Genomic DNA, 19,979 nt, shown 5'->3' with positions numbered 1-19,979 from the left:
GTTAGACGAGCCGGGCCCAGAGAAAATGGGAACGCCGAGAAAAAGAAGATTACAGCTCTTTGTCACAAATTGTGTGTGGGGGGGGGGGGTCTGTGTGTGTGTGTGTCTCCGGCGGATGGCTTCTTAAGGATGATTATACAATGAAATGATATTGATCCCAGCTGGAATATTAGAGCCTTGCAGTGGCCCAATAAGAGGAGAGTGCAGAGAGCAGAGAGAGGAATAAAAGAACACAAAAAGTAAGAATATAAAAAGCCTAAAAACAAACACTCAAATCCTCGTTAAAACCATTTAAATGCTGAGCCGTGCAAACTGAGTGTGAATACTGATGAGCTGAGGATGCATTTATGTATCAGTATGCAAATGAACACGGATTCTGCTCTCCTTAGAAAGTCTACAGAGGCAGCCAAGGACCGTGACCTTTGACCTCTCCGCAGCAACATGCACCTCAGCAAGTATGGTGCGCCTCAAATGCAGGAGGAGGAGGAGGAGGTGTCAGAGGAGGAGAAAGAGCTTTAGAGATTTAGTTTGGAGATGGGAGTTTGGGGAGGAGGGTGGAGAGAGGGGAGGAGAAGATGAGGAGAAGATGAGGAGGAGATGAGGAGGAGATGGAGGAGAAGGAGGAGGAGATAGAGAAGGATGAGAAGATGAGGAAGAGATGGAGGAGAAGGAGTAGAAGGGGGAGAAGGAGGAGGAGACAGAGGAGAAGGAGGAGGAGATGGAGGAGAATGAGTGTAATGATGCATTTGAACATATCACATCACCTCCTTATTAGGATCTTAGATTTGCTCCTCATACTTCGTCATCGCTCCAACAAACCGACAGCAGACTGTGATGGGAGAGGATTTGGTCCCGGCTCAGATCTGTGACCAGGCTGATTTATCCTCCAGACGCTCTGTCGGGAACGAGGAGGACCTCTGGCTCTGCAGAGCGACGATAGGATGGCACGACAGCGTCCTGCCAAACGAAACATGTGTGTGCAGATAAAACCACATCATCTCAAATCCGCTTGGTATTCCAGTCGGCGTTCCCAATAAAGCTCCTGTTGTCTCTGCTGCGGGAAATTTAACATTCCAGCAAACCTGCAGCGTCTCTTCTTCTTTAATACCAGGAGACACTTTTAGTCTTCACCGCCCTAAAGTCCCTGATGAAGATGAAGAGAAGTTCCACCTTTTTAGCTCCAACTCAGGTTCATCAGTATTTTGGCCTGTTTCGATTTGGATTTCAGTGTGTGTGGGTGTGTGTGTGGGTGTGTGTGTGTGTGTGTGTGTGTGTGTGTGTGTGTGTGTGTGTGTGTGTGTGTAAAGTGAGTGGCCGCGGTGGACACAGGATCCAGCTGAAAGTGACACACACACCTTTAGTCCCCGTGCTGAATAATGGATCTTGCCGGTATAAAGGGGCTGATAGTGTGTCCTGCACGCTTCTATCAGACGCAGATATCATGACGCTTCATTCATTAGGATTAGATTCTCCAGATTACCTCGCTCTCCCTCTCCCTCTATTTACGTCTCTATTGTCCGTCGTTCCGGGTTTCCCCCCCCTGTCAATCCCTTTCCCTCTCCTGTCCGTCAAATCTCGCCGTGTAAGTCATTCTGGGTAATAGCACCTTGCCACATAGTGTGCGCGTAGGTGAGACAGGGTGAGAGAGTGTGAGAGAAGGTGAGACAGGGACAAGAGTGCGTCATACAGGAAGCTAACAGGGTTCATGTGTTAATTCCCAGTTTCTCTGACAGGAAAACACTCCCGAGGAAGTGTTGGCACGCCCGGGCGAGAGACAGAACAATAAAGCAGCATGTCGCCTGAGAGGCTGGCGAGCCGGCTCTGTTGTTTTGTCGGCCTTCCATGATTTGTTCAGGAATAATGGGCCTCTTCCTCGCCGCTCGGGCCGGAGCCGACAGGCGGGAAGGATGAAGGGCGAGAAAGCTGTTAGAAAAAATCGCCGCCCTCTCCCCCGGCAGAGGTCAGCTGATCTGAACTGTTGACGGCGAAAACGAAGTAGACTGAGTTATCGCCGCCGTCGGAAACCTGCTGAATCAACACCACCACCCCCTCCCTCTTCCTCCCTCTTCCTCCCTCAGAGCAGCAGCCACAAGTCACAGCCATCACCTTGGCTCCCCTTTACCACTCATATCTCAATTTGCTTTTTCCTTGAGCACACATGTGTTTGCTCTCTCTCTCTCTCTCTCTCTCTCTCTCTCTCTCTCTCTCTCTCTCTCTCTCTCTCTCTCTCTCTCTCTCTCTCTCTCTCTCTCTCTCTCTCTCTCTGTGTGTGTGAGTAATTACAGGGCAGAGGAGAGAGGGAAAAAACTTCCCAATGTGAACTTTTCCTTTTCCCCTCCTCCTCCTCCTCCTCTTCTTCTCCCACTCCTGCAGCCGTTCAGCCCACAGAGCCTCGCCGGACACACGCAAGAGAAGAAGAAGAAGAAGAACCCTCACCAGACTCCCACCACCATCTCCATCTCCCTGCAACCCCACTTCCTGTCCCCAGCTCAATCTTCCCCCTCTCTCTCTCTCTCTCTCTCTCTCTCTCTCTCTCTCTCTCTCTTTCTCTCTCTCTCTCTTGATCTCGGAGCGAGTGTCCAGGGCCTGCAGGGAAAAGAGGGAGGAAGATTGAATTTCCACAACAATGGAAATTCAATCAGGAAATGGAGAGGAGGTGGCGAGCGCTGTGTCGGCGACCTCAGGCTCCGTTTCTGGCAGTGCCTCCGGCCCGCAGGTACAAGCGTCAGACGCGCCCGCGCCGCTGAGAGAGGATCTGCAGGCGGCCAAGAAGATTGAGAGGTTTGACATCCCGCTTGACAGCCTGAAGAGGATGTTCGAGAAGCCGGCAGCGGAAAACACAGTGAGTGCCGGGCCGGGAATCAACCCCAAAACACTTTCTAACCATGGAACTTCACTTCTTCTTCTCTCTGTTAGATAAATGGAGCGTGAGAAGTGTGTGTGTGTGCGAGTGTGTGTGTGTGTGTGTGTGCTTGTCCAGCTCAGACGGATGCATTTTTAAGGTTGTCTTGCGTTTGAATAACAAAGTGGAAACGTTCTTGGAAAAACTGGTCTAACCTTCCGAAGCAAACGTGAAGTCAGCAGCGATGACATAACGCGGCTCCGATTTCTAAGCGGTGAAACTTAACACGCTGGAGATTTCACTGCTTGGTCTCCGGTGAGGAGGACGATGATGAAGATGCGTTCAACTCTGCACAATCGGACCTGAGCTTAGCGGCAAAACATACTTGCACTTTGAGAAACTTATGACTCAGTCAGCGGTAATTTACAACGTTTTTGTTGACGCTGCTGAAACACACTTTGACGCCTTTCGCTCGCTCTCTCGCTTTTTCTTCGTCGCTCTTCTTTTTCCGTCTCAAGCGCTGGCTGCTCTGAGAGGAAAAATCAAAGTGTGCTTGGAGGCAAAAAACCTCTGGATGATGGCGCAGAGACGGCCCAGTTGACCTACTTTAGATCCGCTTCCCAAACCCTCAGAGGAGGACGAGAAAAGCCCGATGACCACCAACGCGGCTTTTGACGACGTGATCAGATTGCATTATGGGGGATGAAGTTTACAGTGCTGGTGGCAGTCGGGGGGGAAGCGAGCTGATATTGGACACTCTGTAATTTAACACCTATTTTGGGAAGCTTTATGGTCAGGCCCGATTTCAAAAATAACCCTGTAATCGGTGCGTCAGCTGTGGCTGCAAGGAGCATATGGCCCCGGGGAGAGAGAGAGAGGGGGGGGGGGGGAGAGAGAGAGAGAGAGAGGGGGGGAGAGAGAGAGAGAGGGAGAGAGAGAGGGGGAGAGAGAGAGAGGGGGAGAGAGAGAGAGCGAAAGAGAGGAAGCGAGAGGGAGGGAGGGAGGGAGGGAGGAGAGAAGAGAGAGGGAGGGAGAGAGAGAGAGGGAAAGAGAGAGAAACAGAGAGAGAGGGGAGCGAAAGATAGAGAGAGACAGAAAGAAAGAGAGAGAGGGGAAGGGAGGGAGAGACAGAGAGAGAGCGAGTGAGAGAGCAAGGGAGAAAAAGAGAGAGGGAGGGAGAGAGAGAGGGAGAGAGAGAGAGAGAGAGAGAGAGAGAGAGAGAGAGAGCAGGAGAGAGAGAGAGCGAGAAGGATAGGGAGAGAGAGCGAGCGAGAGAGAGAGAGAGAGAGAGAGAGAGAGAGAGAGAGGAGAGAGAGGTGGACTTACTGGAAGTGAGTGTGATCTGGATCCTGTGCACACATTTGATTCCAAAGTGTTCCCATCTTCCTCTCGTGTTCTATTAGAGCCTGGAAGTTTGTCTCCTGGTAAAGAAAAGTAAAAATAGGAGCTTTATGTCCAAATGTAAAGCTTAGAGTGTGCAGATGAGAGGGAGCAGATTTGGCAGATAAGGGGGTTAATGATCCGCCTCACTTAAAGGCTCAAAGTCTGGGAGCGTTCTGGCTTTGATTCTCTGCTGCAGCTGGACAAATTGACTCTAAACGCTGTATGTGTGTGTGTGTGTGTGTGTCTGTGTGTGTCTGTGTGTGTGTGTGTGTGTGTTTGTGCTGCTGCGCTCTGAGCCGTCACAGCCTGCAGAGATAAGAGAGGTCGCAGCACATTCCAGAGCGTGGCACAGGAAGAGACCAGGAGGGATCTACAGCAAGCTGCCGCATCTTTGCATGAGCGTGTGTGTGTGTTCAGTGTTACTGTATGAAACACACAAAGGTCACGGATGTGTTTGTGTTCACGGTCTTTAGAGGTAAAGCTGCTTATTCTTCTTCCAGTCTTAGACCTGAATAGTTAAACATTCTGCCAGCGTCTGCCTTCACTCTGACGGACATTTTTCCATTAGAATTTTAATTAAATTCCAGTTTATTTTAACAGTGAATCATCTCGTCACTTTAAATTCATTGCTCTCACATTGATATGTTGGCCTTCTGCTTCTAAACTCAATCGTCTCTGTCAGTGAAGGTGAAACATTGAACTCGTCCATATGATGACTGAATCAACGGCGTGCCGCTGGAGAAACGTGGATACGCTCCTCTCTGCCGCCGCCGCCAGATTGTGTGTGTGTGTGTGTGTGTGTGTGTGTGTGTGTGTGTGTGTGTTGACCTTGTCCCTAACTCCTCTGTAAGACTCCACCTTAATATTTGATGACGCAGCATATTTTTCTCTCCGCGCCTCGTTTCATTATTGAAGCGCTGCGATGTCACTGAGTCGCAGTCATAGCGATGAGCGGTGGCCAGGTGGTCGCTACGCCGCCGCCAGCATCCTCACACACATGTGGAGCGATGCAATAGTTTATCTCCAGTGCAAACAGTGTGTTCTTTCCACTCGTGTGGCCGGCCTGAACCTCCTGGGACTCACACACACACACACACGCCCATGTTTGCAACATCTGTCTCACCTTCTGGTCAGGACTGTGCACACAAACACACCAGGGGTCGGAGCTCAACACACACACTCCCATGTGTTCAAACACTCATCACACACACACACACAGACACACACACACACAGACACACACACTGTTATTCTGTGTTAGTTCATTCAGTTTTCCAGTTGATTTTAGCGCTTCTATAAATTCCCTTCCTTGGCTTCTTCTCATGATGTAATGACCCTTACTCACCAGCGGGGGGCAGTGTAGCATCTGAGAGATCGCTGCTGTTCCTGCAGTTCAGTGGAGGATCATAATATTTACGTAAAAGATATAAACCATGATGAGACAAATACCTTTATATACGTTTATTCATGCCAGCGGTCGTGTGTGTGTGTGTGTGCGTGTGTGTGTGTGTGTGTGTGTGTGTGTGTGTGTAGCTCCACTTGTGTCTGAGGCTGTCACATTATCGGCATTTACATATTCAAATATAAATATTAATGCAGGGCTAACGTATTTACAGAGGATTTTACGCCCCCGCCCACAGTGCCCCTCTGAGCTGTGTGTGTCATCTGTGTGTGTGAGTGACAGAGACTGAGAGAGAGGGAGGCAGTGGAGGTCTTGAATGTCCCTGAGTTTATTTCCATAACTCGACCCGTCACTGTCACCGAGTCGCTCTGTGTCTCGTTAATAAGGAGGGACCGGTCTTTCTACTGTGCTCGGGGTTTTCACTCAGTATGCACCGCAATGATTAAAGGCTGAATCAACTAAGACCCGCAATGTCTTCGGTCCGAAATTGATCCGGGTTCCAATGGAGGCGGTGAGGGGACGATGGCGTCGCCCCTCCTTCATTCACCTTCTGAAAATTCCATTAACTTTTAAGCAGCATCTCTTTGGTCGTGCAGATTCAGATCTTTTAATGGAGCTGGCACAGTGGCTGTGTGCGTGTATGCGTGTGTGTGTGTGTATGGTGATGACTTGTTGCTCAGCTCCTTTTGGCTGTGAGAACAGTCGTGGCGTTGCCGCGGCCTCATCGTCTGCCAAACGCCGCTCCAAAACTCACCGCATCGCTTGACTCAGCCGGATAAGTTTGGATTTATTTTCCGAGAATCATTTGTTTTGTTTATGAGTTTGGCAAATCAAAACGTAACTAAAAACCAATAAAGGCTCCTCTGCTGTGCCGTCACCGCTCGTTACGCCGCCACTCTATCCCCGTGGCAGCGAGCGAGTGATGATAATCCGTCCCTTTAGCTGCAGAGTGAATCCACGGCGTACCTCCAGGCCTCCGTCTCCTTCCTTCCTGCGCCGCTCTGATTGTCGCCTCGCAAAAAAACCTGCCGTGACTCTCTGAGCCCGCACCAGAGCACAGGCACGTCCAGCAATTAGCCAGATACCTCAAGGCGCGCTGCTTTACATCATTTATGTTGGCTGGATGTGTCTCTGCCAGAGACGACGACGTGTCTCACGCTCGCTGTTGCCATAGCAAAACATGGGAGTGCTTCCAATGCAAATCATTTGGCAGCGCATCATAAACCAGAGCTTAAATATTAAATTTTACGAGCAGAACGGAGCGAAGGCAGCAGGGAGACTTCGCCGCTTTAAATGAGTCTAAATGTTCCCCCTTTGCATGCGTTCGCGGCGACGGGGTGACACGAAGTTCGTCCGCTCGCATGTGCTTGTATTACACACTCACACACTTATAGACCTAATCCCCAGAATACCAGCCAGGCATGCAAGTGTGTCACCGGATGGTTGTGTGGTTGTGAGTATATTTGGAGCGGCTGAAAACAGAGCCGGATCCTAAGCCGCTTCGGAGCCGGGCGTGTATAAATATGGACGCCCGGGCGCTGCACTGAAAACGTTACGGAAGTCTGATGAAAGAGAGTGAAATTTAGATTTACATTCAGGGAGGCAGCGAGGCGATGTTAGCCGGGATCTGAAGGGATGATGGGGAGGGGGAGGAGGGAGGGGGAGGAAGATGAAGATGGATAGGAAGGGAAGGAGATCCAGAGTGAATCAGCAGGGGGGTTAAGTGAGAATTAATTCGGAGAGCGAGTTCATATTTTAGCATGGCAAGCAGGTCATGGCGCCTGATTAACAAATTACATTCATGTTCAATGAAGATAAGCTTCCTCAGCGGCGCACATCAAGGCGCCGCAATATCTCCCTCTGACTGTTTTTCACTCTTTGCTCTTTCTCCCACAACTTTGTTTCCCTGGCGACGGAGCAGGCGGCTGTCCGTCAGTGCGTTAGGAAAGGCCGAGAATAACGAGAAAGAGAAGCGCAAAGAGGTCAAGGCGTGAAACCGGAGGCTGCCAACCAATCTGCCATCAAGTTTAACAGAGGGAGCCTCATGTTGGGGATCCGATTTTTAAGACTTTTTTTCTGTAGCTTGATACACTTTGCAAAAATGGAATAACTCTGGGGGCGAGCCGGAAAAGAAAGGCCGCTGTTGACTTCTTCCCCTTGTATCCCAGCATGCATTGCTCTCCTCCAGTCTTCTGTGCAGACGCATCCATCACACTGCTACATCCTCTTCCCCTTGATATTGAAAATCGCTACAAACTAAATCTTGCATTTTAATAAATAAATAATCCAAATTTAAAATATTTATAGAAAGAAAATTCTGTAGTATAATTGTTATATATACACCAAAAAACTAGTTTAAACATTATTTTCCACATTTTTCAGTGATTTATTTTTATATTTTTAATATTTATGAAAGAAGTAGCTACTAGTTAGCTACTTTGAAAATAAAGTAGCTTTGCTGCAGCTTAACTACTTTAAATCCCTCCAAAGTAACTTGTACTTTGTAAAGCTACCATTTCAAAGTAGCTTCCACTACCCTGGCAGCCAGCAGCAGCTTCAAAGTACAGACAATGAAGATGAAGATGGAGGATGTGACACGGGACCGTTTATTGTCATGAATAATCACAGCTCCACGTCACAGCGCCGACAGAGCGCTCGGCCGTGACCGACTTCATCGTTATGTTTGCTGAAGCATTGGACGGCGTGCGTGCGTGTGGGCCAGCCTCGCCTTCGTGTGCGATTCGCTTTGGTGTCAGTGTTTTTTGGGGGCGGCTTGTTTGCCACACGGAAGTTGCAGTTGTAAATCCGGTGGACTTCTCCCCGCGAGTGTTGACACACCTGTGACAGTCGGAGAGGCGAGCGTCCGACCCAGCCGTCAGTCAAAACCGCTCCGTTATAAATATTTGACCCGGTTGCCGTGATGTGAAAAGTTGAAGACGGCAGGAAGCGGCGGCGCTGTGAATGTCAAGCAGCCCGGTGGAGACGGACGAGGATCCTGACAGGGCAGACGGCATGAATACTGCAGGGGGAAGCTCGTGTCCAAATGTTGCATCATGTATCCAGGAAAAAGTGCTGGATGTGACCGGAGCGCCAAATATTCATACTTCCCCCCCGTGTGAGACATTCCAGTCTGCTGCAATATTTCTGCTGTTTTCTTCACAGCTTCCTCACCGCTCCTCTTCCTCGCTCTTTAGCTTTTCTCTGTCGCGTGGCCTTGGGTGCAGGATTATAAAACTGCCTTCGTCATCCTCTCTTCTTCTCTTCATGCTTCATGCTTTTTCCATTTGTTTTGACTCAAACGTTGATGTTGCCGTTCCCACCTGTTTATTCTAAATGAGGGCAGGCAATAACAACAAAGTGCTTTTGAACCAAAGCAGCTGCCAAAGCGTTGATGGAGAGAGGGAGAGGGAGAGGGAGAGGGAGAGGGAGAGGGAGAGGGAGAGAGAGGGAGAGAGAGAGGGAGAGGGAGAGAGAGAGAAAGAGAGAGAGTGAGAATGAGAGAGAGAGAGGGAGAGAGAGAGAGAGAGAGTGAGAGGGAGAGAGAGAGAGAGAGAGAGAGAGAGAGAGAGTGAGAGAGAGAGATAGAGAGAGAGAGAGAGAGAGAGAGAGAGAGAGAGAGAGAGCGAGGGAGAGAGACAGAGAGAGAGACTGGGTGACCTTCGGAGGATGAGGAGCTCAGTTGTGGAGCACCGACAAGGACGAAGTGTGAAAGAAGGCAACAAACCACCGTGAAAAGAGACGACCTTGTTGCTTCTTTAACAAAATTCTTCTTTGCCAAATATTTGGATCCAAATTTCAGCCATTAAAAGTTGAACCTTCCATTTCGTCTTCCTTTCTTCATCTGCATTAGCATGCGCGGCGGCCCGGCAAACTAAATCTCAGGTGTGCCTTCAAAAAAACCCTGTGTTTGTGTTTCTCTGCAGTCTGTAGCTGCCGCAGGATCCCCTGAATCACAATCATCACTCGCCTCCTCGCTGCCTCACCTGCTCTGCGTGTAGGACGAGCCGAGAACTCAACGCTTAAGACTCATTTAACAAGCAAGAGTCGAAAATGGCCTCTCCATAGCGACTCGTTGCCTCGGTCAAGAGTCTCATGGGTCACGTTTGAGTGCATCCACTTCCACGCCGTACCGACAAAGCCCTTACGGCAGCTGTCACAGCGAGGGAGCACCCGGTCCCAAGAGCTGCCAGGGTGCTCATGTGGGCAACGCTTTGTGTCAATGGACGCAATAGGTGTGAACAAGAACGCAGCTTTCTAATCGCCCGAACGGTTCTTTCAGATCACTAAGAAGGTGGACTGAGGAGATGAGGTTGAACAATCTCTCCTCTCTGCTGTCCGGAGTGTCGGCTTCCATCTGATATCGAACTGGACGGACCTTATCGACTTCTCCGGACAAGCCAGGAAAGGTCGGAGCGGTTTTCTGAGCCGTTAGGAGGTCAAGGCGAGTTGGCGCAGGCGAGCGCGGCGCTTCAAATTACGCCAAACACAGGTCAGAGGTGACAGGGCTAGCATCACATGAGGTAGCGGCTGCTGTCTCCGCTGTGTCCGAGCTTAGAACATCATTGTCACATTCTTTAGTGCGTGTTGATAAAAATAAAACCCCAGGCCGAGTGAGGTATTAAGAGTGGCAGTTTGCGTGGCGGCAGCGGGATGCAAGGGGACACAGGGAGGACAGGTTTAAGAGGGAAAGAGGGAAAGAGGTGGACAGCTCCTCCTCAGAGACCCTTCACATTAAACTCCACCGAGTCGCCGAGCGGGAGCACGGGTTGTTAGCCGACTTACCGGCGGCGAATATGTCAGCGCCTGACAAAAGACCATCAGGGCAGAATGCCGCCAAATGTCAAAGAGCCTCCCGCAGTCTTGGCGGTGCCGATGTCTCCGCCTAATAGGTGCCCATCTGGAGGTGGAGGGGTGTCACTGCGTCACCTCCCCGAGTCTCACTCTGGGTTTATTACCGTTTCCTTGTTACCATGGTTTCAGTGTGTCAGAGTTCTTTCTCTGGCCTTTTTTGTCGACGGGATCTGTCGGCGTTAATGTCGCGCGCCAAGCGGTCCCAGATGGGGCGGCGTTGATTTCATTAGACCAGCTTCTTTAAAGAGGATTCAGTGATTTTCCTTTTTTTCTCCCTTTTCTTCCTCTTCTTCTTCTTTTTCGCGGGGATTATCTCCTGTGACAGGCTGGCAACGTTTAGACAGATTTCAGCGAACACAGTCCCTTATTAACTCTGTCAGCCTGTTGGAGACACACACACACACATACACATACACACACACACACAACGCTCACCACCCCATCCCCCGTTGTTGCTTCCTCTCTTCCTCTCCTCCTCTCTTCCTCGGTGGCAGCCTGAGCCAGAGGGAACATATGGCCGAGGCTCCCAGCTTGACAGCGCCGATGGCTGCGTCAGACGGCGTAACGTCACAGACTTCGATTTGGGGAAAATGATTAACTGCGGCCCCTCGCCTATATTTTATCTTGCATCACAGGTAGAGTGAGACAGGCTGCTGTGATGGTTCTGGGTCGATTCTATAGGTGCTTGAATGTCTGCAAAACCCTCCAAAGAATGCTGTGGGTTCATAGCCCGCTCAGCTGGCATTAGCAGCCTGAAGGTCCACAGGAACATAAACATCTACAGTATGAGGCGGCGATCGATTCCATACCAAACAACCCAACAACTTAATGTAACTGGGGTAAAATGTTTGATATGGCAGCTTCAGTTGAACGTAGAGCAGCTGAAGCTCTGTCTGTCAGCGTGAGCAGCTGGGGGAGCTGATCTGCTACACATGCTGCCGCTCTAGTCAACTCTCATAGAGGATTCACCGCAGATATCATAAGAAGAAGAGTCAGGGCGATGAAGAAGTGATGGTTCCCCCTTCAGCCCACATGAAGGTCCAGGGCCGGCGTCCAGGTGAGACGGAAGAGGGGGAAGGAGGAGGAAGGTCCAAGGTTCAGACGCTAAATGGTGATGGATGGATGTGAGGGGAGGATTCTTCATCAGGGAAACAACCTTTAACACTCTGCGCTCAAGTGTGTTTAATGTTTAATCTCCCAGCTGCTGCACTCACACATGTGTTTGTACAGGAGTGTGTGTGTGTACAGGAGTGTGTGAAGAACATCAGCTCCTTTATTGAGGCCAGTTCATGTTCCTAATAAACACCAGTTGCATTTTATTAGGGACAGGCAGTGATAAATATGTAAATTCATCCTTTATTATTACCGAGACTCACATACAGACACACACACACACACACCTGAAAATACTCTCACTGTGTGTTTAATCACCTCCGTAGCAAACAAACACCATAATGTAGACAAAACACCGTGAGCACCGTTTAATATCAGCAGACACACACCGAGCACCGGGGAGTCGCGGTTAGCTGCTGGCTTGGTATTTGTGTGTGTGTGTGTGTGTGTGTGTGTGTGTGTGTGTGTGCGTGTGTGTGTGTGTGCGTGTGTGTGTGTGTGTCTGTGACAAGCTTGTAGATGTAGCAGTGATTTGAGATTCATTTGGTGTGCTGTTTCAGCGATTGAGTGACAGTGATGGACAGAGAGAAAGAGACGGAAAGAGAGAGAGAGAGAGAGAAAGAAGGGGAGAGGGAGAGGAGAGACAGAGAGAGAGAAAAGGAGAGAGAGAGAGAGAGAGAGAGAGAGAGAAGGAGAGACAGAGAGAAGAGAGGGAGAGAGACAGAGAGAGGAGAGAAAGAGACAAGGAGAGAGAGAGGAGAGAGAGGGAGAGAGAGACAGAAGGAGAGAGAGACAAAGAGAGGAGAGAGAGAGAGAGAGAGAGAGAGAGAGAGAGAGAGAGAGGGAGAGAGAGAGAGAGAGAGATGGAGGACTCTGTCCTCCTGACAGTGAGGAAGACAGGAGCTCAGAGAGATTGTGTTTACACTGTTTTGCACTTTGTATGTGAGTGTGTGTGCGTGTGCGTGTGCTTGTGTGCGCGCTCGTCTGTGTGTGTGTGTGTGTGTGTCTGTGTGAGATACTGTGGAAGTATGCAAATGATCATGCATGTCTTAGGGGGGATTTGTTAAATGGGATTTTGAGGACAGTGTTTTGTTCTTTGCTTTGCATCTGAAATTATGGTCGACACCTTCAGCATGGAGAAGGAGAGAGAGTGTGTGTGTGTGTGTGTGTGTATGTGTCTGTTTACGTTTACAACCAAGGGTGCCAGGATGAAACTTGGCTCTCTCATGTGTAGACTTGAGCGTCGTGTATGTATGTGTGTGTGTGTGTGTGTGTGTGTGTGTGTGTGTGTGTGTATGTGTGTGTGTGTGTGTGTATATGTGTGTGTGTGTGTGTGTGTTTGTGTGTGTGTGTGTGTGTGTGTGTGTGTGTGTTTGTTGCCACTCAGCGCTGACGCCCAGTGAGAAGCTGTCAAAGGAACGCTATGGGGAATACATTTGATTTGCAAATACAGTGGGAGATTCAACCCACACACACATAAACACAGACACAGACACACACACACACACACACACTCACAGGTGTTTGTTCCCCCATAGGGACTATTCGCAGCTGAATAAGTGTGTTGTTGCGAGCGACTTCTAAGTTTTGACAAAATGCTTCCAAGGGAAAAGCAAGGACGGAGCGTTTACCAGCGTCGCCCCGTTCACCAGGAGGAAGTTTGACGGCGACGCCTTCGGTTAGAGAGCGAGCTGATTAAAATTCAGCCCGCCGCTCTGTTTGCTGTAACTTTACTTTGCACATTGCGCTCAAGGTCGCATGTGTTTGTAGCCGCAGATGTGTTTGTGCTTATGCGCGTGTGTGTGTGTGTGTCTGTGTGTGTGTGTGTGCGTGTGTGTGTGTGTGCATCGCCCGGATGACAGACATTCCATCACCCCATCCAGCAAGACAATATTTCACTGGAATTCAGCACTTAATGCCACCACACACTCGGGTGTCTCATTTGTCATGCTTAGGTTATGCGTGGTCGCATCTGTATCCTCATTTCTGCACGCGCCTGTGTGTGTGTGTGTGTATGCTTGTGTGTGTGTAGGCGCTGGTGTGTTTGTACAGTCCTTTCAGACAAACCCAGCCGGTTTTGGCGACCCACAGCATCACCCCTTCATCTCTCCGTTGAGAAAGCACAGGTGTTTCCTCTGATAGCTCTCCCTCTCTCTCTCTCTCTCCCTCTCTCTCTCTCTTTATCTCCCTCTCTCTCTCTAGCAGGAAGTGAGAGCCGTCCACACTTCCCCGTCCAAACGAGTGACGTCCAGCAGCCTCTCTCAGCAGGAGCCCTCAGCAGGACAGAACATGGACCCCAGCCCTGGTAAGTACCTGGCCTCTCCTTCCCCTCCTGTATTTTCACCTCTTATCTTGAAGTTGAGGCGTCTTTCACGTTTTGAATAAACTTTCTAAAGCGAGTTTTCAGAGCTTTGTGCTGCACAGTTAGACGATAGGCGGCCGAGCTGCCTGATTGCTCCGTATTGGCTCATGTAACAGGCTGCCCCATTTGTTCTCTGTGATAAACATTTGGCACAGAGCAGCGGTTGAAAGCTGGATTGTTCCTGGCCAGATAAGGTTTCCTCCCCGGCAGGTTTTTGTAAATGGGAACCAGAGGGCTCGCTCAGATACTGGAGTTCCATTACTGCGATAGTGCAGCTGCAGCGGCGGTGGCGGCTAACTCCAGTTTGTTTTCCGCCGCCGCTGATAGCAGCAGATAGAGCTCACATGAATAACACAGAAAAGAGGGCAACACGTATACATTGTGTACAGAGAGAGAGAGAGAGAGAGAGAGAGAGAGAGAGAGAGAGAGAGAGAGAAAGATTCAACAATGGTGGGTTCAGTAACAAAGTTCCACCAAAGTGGAAGCAAGGTATAAAACACACACATGCAAACACATCCAGTATAAAAGAGTTTGTTCGCTCACACAGAAACACACACACAGAAACACACACACACTCACACACAGAAGCGCACCATCTAAGAGCACATCTTACCTCCACCTGAGCTCATAGCGGGTTTGCTGTCGTCCCCTGCTCCCATAAATCTCCGCCGCGTCTAAAATTAGAGGTTGCCGTCGGCGACCTTCACCTCACCGCTTCCCCCCCGCCGTCTTGATTGAGCGATGACTTTTGACTCGCGAGCTGACAATCCGTCGTCGCTGACAATGCCGCATGATTTGCCGAGTCAAAGCGACGCAGACGGATGCGGCGGGGGGGCTGAGGGGGGTGCGGGGGGCGTGGGGGGTGCTGAGGGGGCTTCAGGTGCCGCCGTGTTTAAATAAAGCACCGCGGCACAGCAACGACACCCTAAGCGAATGTAAAGCTCGCCACTAAACCTCCACACTGCTGCAGTTTTAAATAGGCTGAGTTGTTTACTTGCCTCTTGCTGCTGTTTCTGGAATATTCCATCTTCTCACTGAAGCCTGTCTCTACATTATCAATGAGGATCTACAAATTAAAAGTCTTACTAATCCAAGCTGTGTTATGTTTATCTTAACACTTTATATGAGATATTCCTGGTTAAATCTTTGACTCTGGACTTGAGTTTTGGCTTTTCTCAGGCGCTTCATTAGGCATTCAGCAGGAGTGTGTTTATTTTCCACTTTCAGAACAGGAAATCCATGTGCAGTAGCAGGGGGATTATCAGCAGAGTGCAGCTTCTCCAGCAGCCTGATAACCGCGCTTTTGTCTGGTCGATGTGTTGCCAACGCCGGCTCACCGGGCGGGAGCAGGCGGACGACAACAACAACACACCTCGTGTTTTGCCAGTAAACAGCGATGATCAGGAACAATAATATGGGCAGAAACAATTTCGCAAAAGGTCTGCCTCACCATGTGTGTGAACATATCAGGTAAATAGGCTGTAAAAGAGACTCGAGGGGGCGTTTGATCACACGCTCGCTCTAAACAGCAGGTCACATTCGAGAGCTGCCTGGCCCTCGCCGCGGGGCAAAGTCTGGCCCCATTAACACTCCACACATGAAAGAGGTGGAGAGAAAGGGTAACAGAAAGATGTGAGTTCTCACCTCGTTCTCTGGTTCCTTAATTGTTGAGGGTTTTCATGTTGGCGCTCTCGGGCAGAAATGGCCTCCTTTCGAGTTGTATTTGAAAAAGGTTGAAAGGCCTTGTGGTGGTAGGCAGAGTGTGTGAATAAAAGCAAAGATCTCTCGCATGAATCACACCGTTTTCATACTATATCTACTCTTATAATGAATTCGCCCCTTTGAAAAAAACACTCAAAGCCATTCCTTTCGCAGCCAACTCAATATTCATCTCAAGCAAAAAGCATAAACAAGGCCTGTATTGTGAAATAGCGGGTTAGTGACATGGTGAACGTGTTGAGTACAAACTGTTCAGACACACCAGCTGATCAAAGCACACAAAGACCATTCCTTTACATTCCTGATGAAGCCATTTAAGTTTGCTATTAAAGCCATCAAAGAACACTTTAATGTAATACACTTTGATTTGAATTTGAATGTCTTTTTATGCGTTCTTTTGTCTCGCTTTTAGCAGCATTCAGCCTGGTGGTGGCGCTCTAACAGCCACTTTTGTCCTGTAACTTTGAACTGTAAGTCAGAGAATCAAACTTCCTTTTTTTCCTGGATTCATTGGGTCCTTTCACATCACTTCATATAGGCCACGCCCCTTTGTACATAACTTGATAGTCACATAATCTTAACACATAGTAGGCGTGGCTTATTCATCAAACCACATAAGATTATTAATTAAGAGTCTTAATTGGAGGTTCTGTCCGGCCTTGGTGCAGGTATGAGCCCTCCGTGGTGCCTTCTAGTTCTCCTTGAAGCAGTGTGTGTTACTGTGTGTGCTGAGGCCTGATATTTAATAACCGCGTGATATTTACCTCGTGAACAAGCGCATTACCTCATCTGCCAAACATCCTCGCTGCTCTCCGTTGTGTCAGTGAAGGATGAAGTCAGTGAGACAGCGGGGGGGCGTCTGTCTTCATAAAGCTGGGTCGTGACTTAAGGTTAAGGGCATGTTGGGTACCTCAGCGGTCTAAATAAAGCCAGAAGCGTCCAACTCCCCCTCCCCCCCCCTGTCCCCCCTGTCCCCCCCCCCCCCCCCCCCCCCCCCCCCGACTCCATCCTGTTTTTATTTTTTTTACGGAGGGGAACTTCTAAAATAAAATCAGCTGTCACTGGATGCCGAGGCCCCACTGAGTCGTGGAGCGCACTGCTGGAGCTGGTCTCCACGCTACACCGTCTCTCTCTGAGCTTTAAGACCAAGGCCACTTTGAGTCTCCAGGCCTCTTTGTGTTCCGTTTGGATTCTACAGTAGAGAAGAGCGGGACGTCGCTGTCAAAGAAGGTGAGCAGCGCTTCTGGATTATCGGCGTTTGAAGGTTGACTTACAGCTTCATAGAGAGATTTTCACGTCTTGAAGCTTCAGTAGAAGGATTGGCTGTTGGTTGATAATGAAATGCTTTGATGTGCCCAGAGCAGGAGATAAAGAGAAGTCCCTGGTGTGAAATGAGAAATAAGACGAAGCGACTGTGACGTGACATTAAGAGCTACATCTGTACGGCGCCGCGTTTCTGTGATTCCTTTGCGGATTTGTCATTAAACATGCATGGGAGTCTTCCCGTTCCCCTTCTGCCAGACATAAGGAGCAGCTATCGGATCTGGGAGATTCTGAAAGCAAAGCAAATTGGAGACAAAGTGCTTAGTCTGGCATAAGGAAGCACTTGCAGGCAATGTGGCCTCTTATGTACAGAACTTCTTTTGAAAGATTTGACAGCTCAATTATTGCTCTTGTTTTCGCTTCCGTCTGTACGGAACAAATCTCTTTTTCCAACAGCTGACGTTTCAATTAGTGTTGCTCTTTTTTTCCCAGCTCCCCCTGTCAAACCTTAACCGGACCGAAAAAGACTCGGTCAGCGTGCGCTCGGCTTGAAAATTGTGTCGCTTAAGGGCTCCTGTTCCCGGAGAGAGGCGGTGACACCTCTGTGATTACGACGCGGCCTCTGCCTGACACCGACGCTGCGAGCTGAGATCCGGCGTCGAGCTACTTCTCGCTCTCTCGTCCAGGCTGAACCGATCTGCCTCTCGCTCCTTCGTTATCTCCCTTCACCTCCCCCCCAGTTTTTTTACCGTTCCGATCGTTTCAGCGCATGCAGCAGTGACAGGCGGGTCAACGGCCCTTCGCCTCGGCTCGATATAGCCGCTGAGTCGCGCATACCAGTGGCAGAGTGGCCCTCCCACCGTTCCTCCCACTCCCGCTGACCCCTACCCGGCCACGCTGCTTGTGTCGGGGCAGATAAGAAGCTACTACGGCAGGAAGACACAGTCGCCCGGTCACAGCTATAAAAATGCATTTGAGCTGAAATGATACGAATCTGTGAGGACGGTTTGTCTGATATGAATAGACTGAGAACAGAGAGATGTGCCTCAGTGAAAACAAGGGGGAGAGGTTGGGTGGAAGACTATAATAAAGTGTTAGAATGGAGTGAAACCTTTGCATTCTAATTACAAATCTTTGAATTTTATGTCCCCGTTCCGTTCAGTCTCTCTCTCTCTCGCTCACGTAACAAGAGAACGTGACGCTGCAGACAGGCGGTTTATAAAAAGGCCGGGTTCTATTTTTCCTTCCTCGGTGGAACTCGGTTAGCTCACCTCCATGTTATGGGAGCTTTGCATACTGACATATCAGAAGCCGGCGCTGACACCAGAAGCCCTTGTCTCCTCTCTGACAGCACACACAGACTATGACGTGAGCTCTTATCCCCTCGGCGATAAAGGAAAGGCATTATCCCCGCGTTTATGTCTTCGCATGGGCGTCGGGTTACAGCGCAAACTCTCAGGTATCGGATGTCGGACCGATATGTGTTTATTTGCAGATGATGCCGTATTAGTTATTGCTTGCCTCAACATGCCTGTTGTTTTAGTTATTGCTCACATCAACATGCCGCAGCGGGAATCTAACATTGACGGAATGAGTGGAAGATGATTTTGTCACACGGTATCTGAATCCGACCCGGCAGGCTTTTGGTTTCGTTCATTCTGATGATGTTTGGATAACAGATTCTATAAGTGGCGAGCTCGCACAGCAGGGTGCAAATTTCTCATCTCTGAATCTCTGCCCCTGGCTTCATTAGGCCCACATGTAGTTAAAAGCCAAGAAAAATACAGAATAAACACGACCACCATCTGAAATAGAACCCAACGCCGGCCTGCATTTCATGCCAAAGTTATGCTTCTGCGTGCAATGTGGTGCAAACTCAGCCGCCCCAATGTGAAAACATAACAAGAAGGAGGATTTGAGAATGTCAAAAGGTTAGAGGGTGAGTATATAATGAGAGAGTGATTCTGTGTCGGGTGTCCTTTCATCCCACACTGTTGTTACCCGCGCGGAGAGAGAACATGCCAGGAGCTAAAAGGTCCAGTGTGGGAGTTTGCTGAGCTGTAACACAGATCTTCTCCGAGGGCTTAATGCTGCTTTGTTACACAGAAAAGGCAAATGTAAAATCAATGACGCTCTCTAATTGGCTATCCACAGGGACGAGTCCAGCAGCACTAGGGCTTGTCATATATTCTGATTGATAAATCTTCCAGCATTTCTTCTATATTGTGTCCGTTCGCCCCTGAACACCGCAGGGTCTCAAGTGTTTTCACGCCAATGAAATTGAACAGAAGGAGTGAGCAGAATGAACAAAAAACCTTAACACATCCTGACTTATTAAATATAATGTGGTGCAGATAAGGTACAATGGCTTTGAATGGCGAATGGCTTTGTACATTATTTATAAAGTTGGATCCCTCAGTGCATTTACAGAAATGTACCAGAGGTCTCATTATTAAATGGCATAGATGTGTCTTCATTGACCTTCCAAAGTGTGACTAATGAGACGGCGGTAAATATCACCTGAGCTTTGGAGGCAGAGATGAGGTGTATGAACATTAATCACACAAATCATCTATCCAGCATTAACTCCTGCGCGTATGTGTGTTTTGCAGCTGCAGGCGGCGCCGGTAGATCCGGGTCTGGACATACAGAAGAAGAGCCCAACCAAGGGAACGGTGTCGAACAGGACCAGGGAGCCGAACAGGTGTCGGTGAAAGAGCGGCTGGCCATGTACCAGGCCGCCGTGTCCAAGAAGGAAGCGAGCGCCTCCTCCTCCTCCTCCTCCGCCGCGGTAAGACCATGACTTCACCGCACAGTCACAGAACAGCCCTGAGGCTTAGGTCCACCTCAGCAAAGATGCCCCGCCCCCCTCCATTATGAAACTAGCCCAAACTTGGTGAAGATTTCTCAAACTTTTAGCTTGAATTAAGACCGTCCAAAAACACCAGAAATCATTTATGATATGTTGTTGTTTTTTTGTCCTCGTATGGGGACGTCCATTTTGTCCACATCTTGATCACAAACTTGTCCTGGAATTTCAACAA

At 49.3% G+C, this 19,979-nt stretch overlaps 1 protein-coding gene across 1 annotated transcript in view; it reads left to right on the top strand.

Moving 5' to 3' along the window:
- The first annotated feature begins 2,327 nt into the window (after positions 1–2,327).
- Positions 2,328–19,979, top strand: part of xirp2a (xin actin binding repeat containing 2a) — a 32,153-nt gene continuing 14,501 nt past the window's right edge. The window contains exons 1-3 of the mRNA XM_076148823.1: positions 2,328–2,842; positions 13,797–13,896; positions 19,548–19,726. Of these exons, the coding sequence (XP_076004938.1) occupies positions 2,627–2,842; positions 13,797–13,896; positions 19,548–19,726 (495 nt within the window). The 5' untranslated portion in view covers positions 2,328–2,626. The remainder of the gene's footprint in view (positions 2,843–13,796; positions 13,897–19,547; positions 19,727–19,979) is intronic.

Source organism: Genypterus blacodes, unplaced genomic scaffold (assembly GCF_046128005.1).
Source record: "Genypterus blacodes isolate CSIRO-AG114 ecotype Tasmania unplaced genomic scaffold, CSIRO-AGI_Gbla_v1 ptg000043l_1, whole genome shotgun sequence".
Classification (NCBI taxonomy): Eukaryota; Metazoa; Chordata; class Actinopteri; order Ophidiiformes; family Ophidiidae; genus Genypterus; species Genypterus blacodes.
Note: the sequence above shows the minus strand (reverse complement) of the source record. Positions and strands in the feature narration are given on the sequence as shown.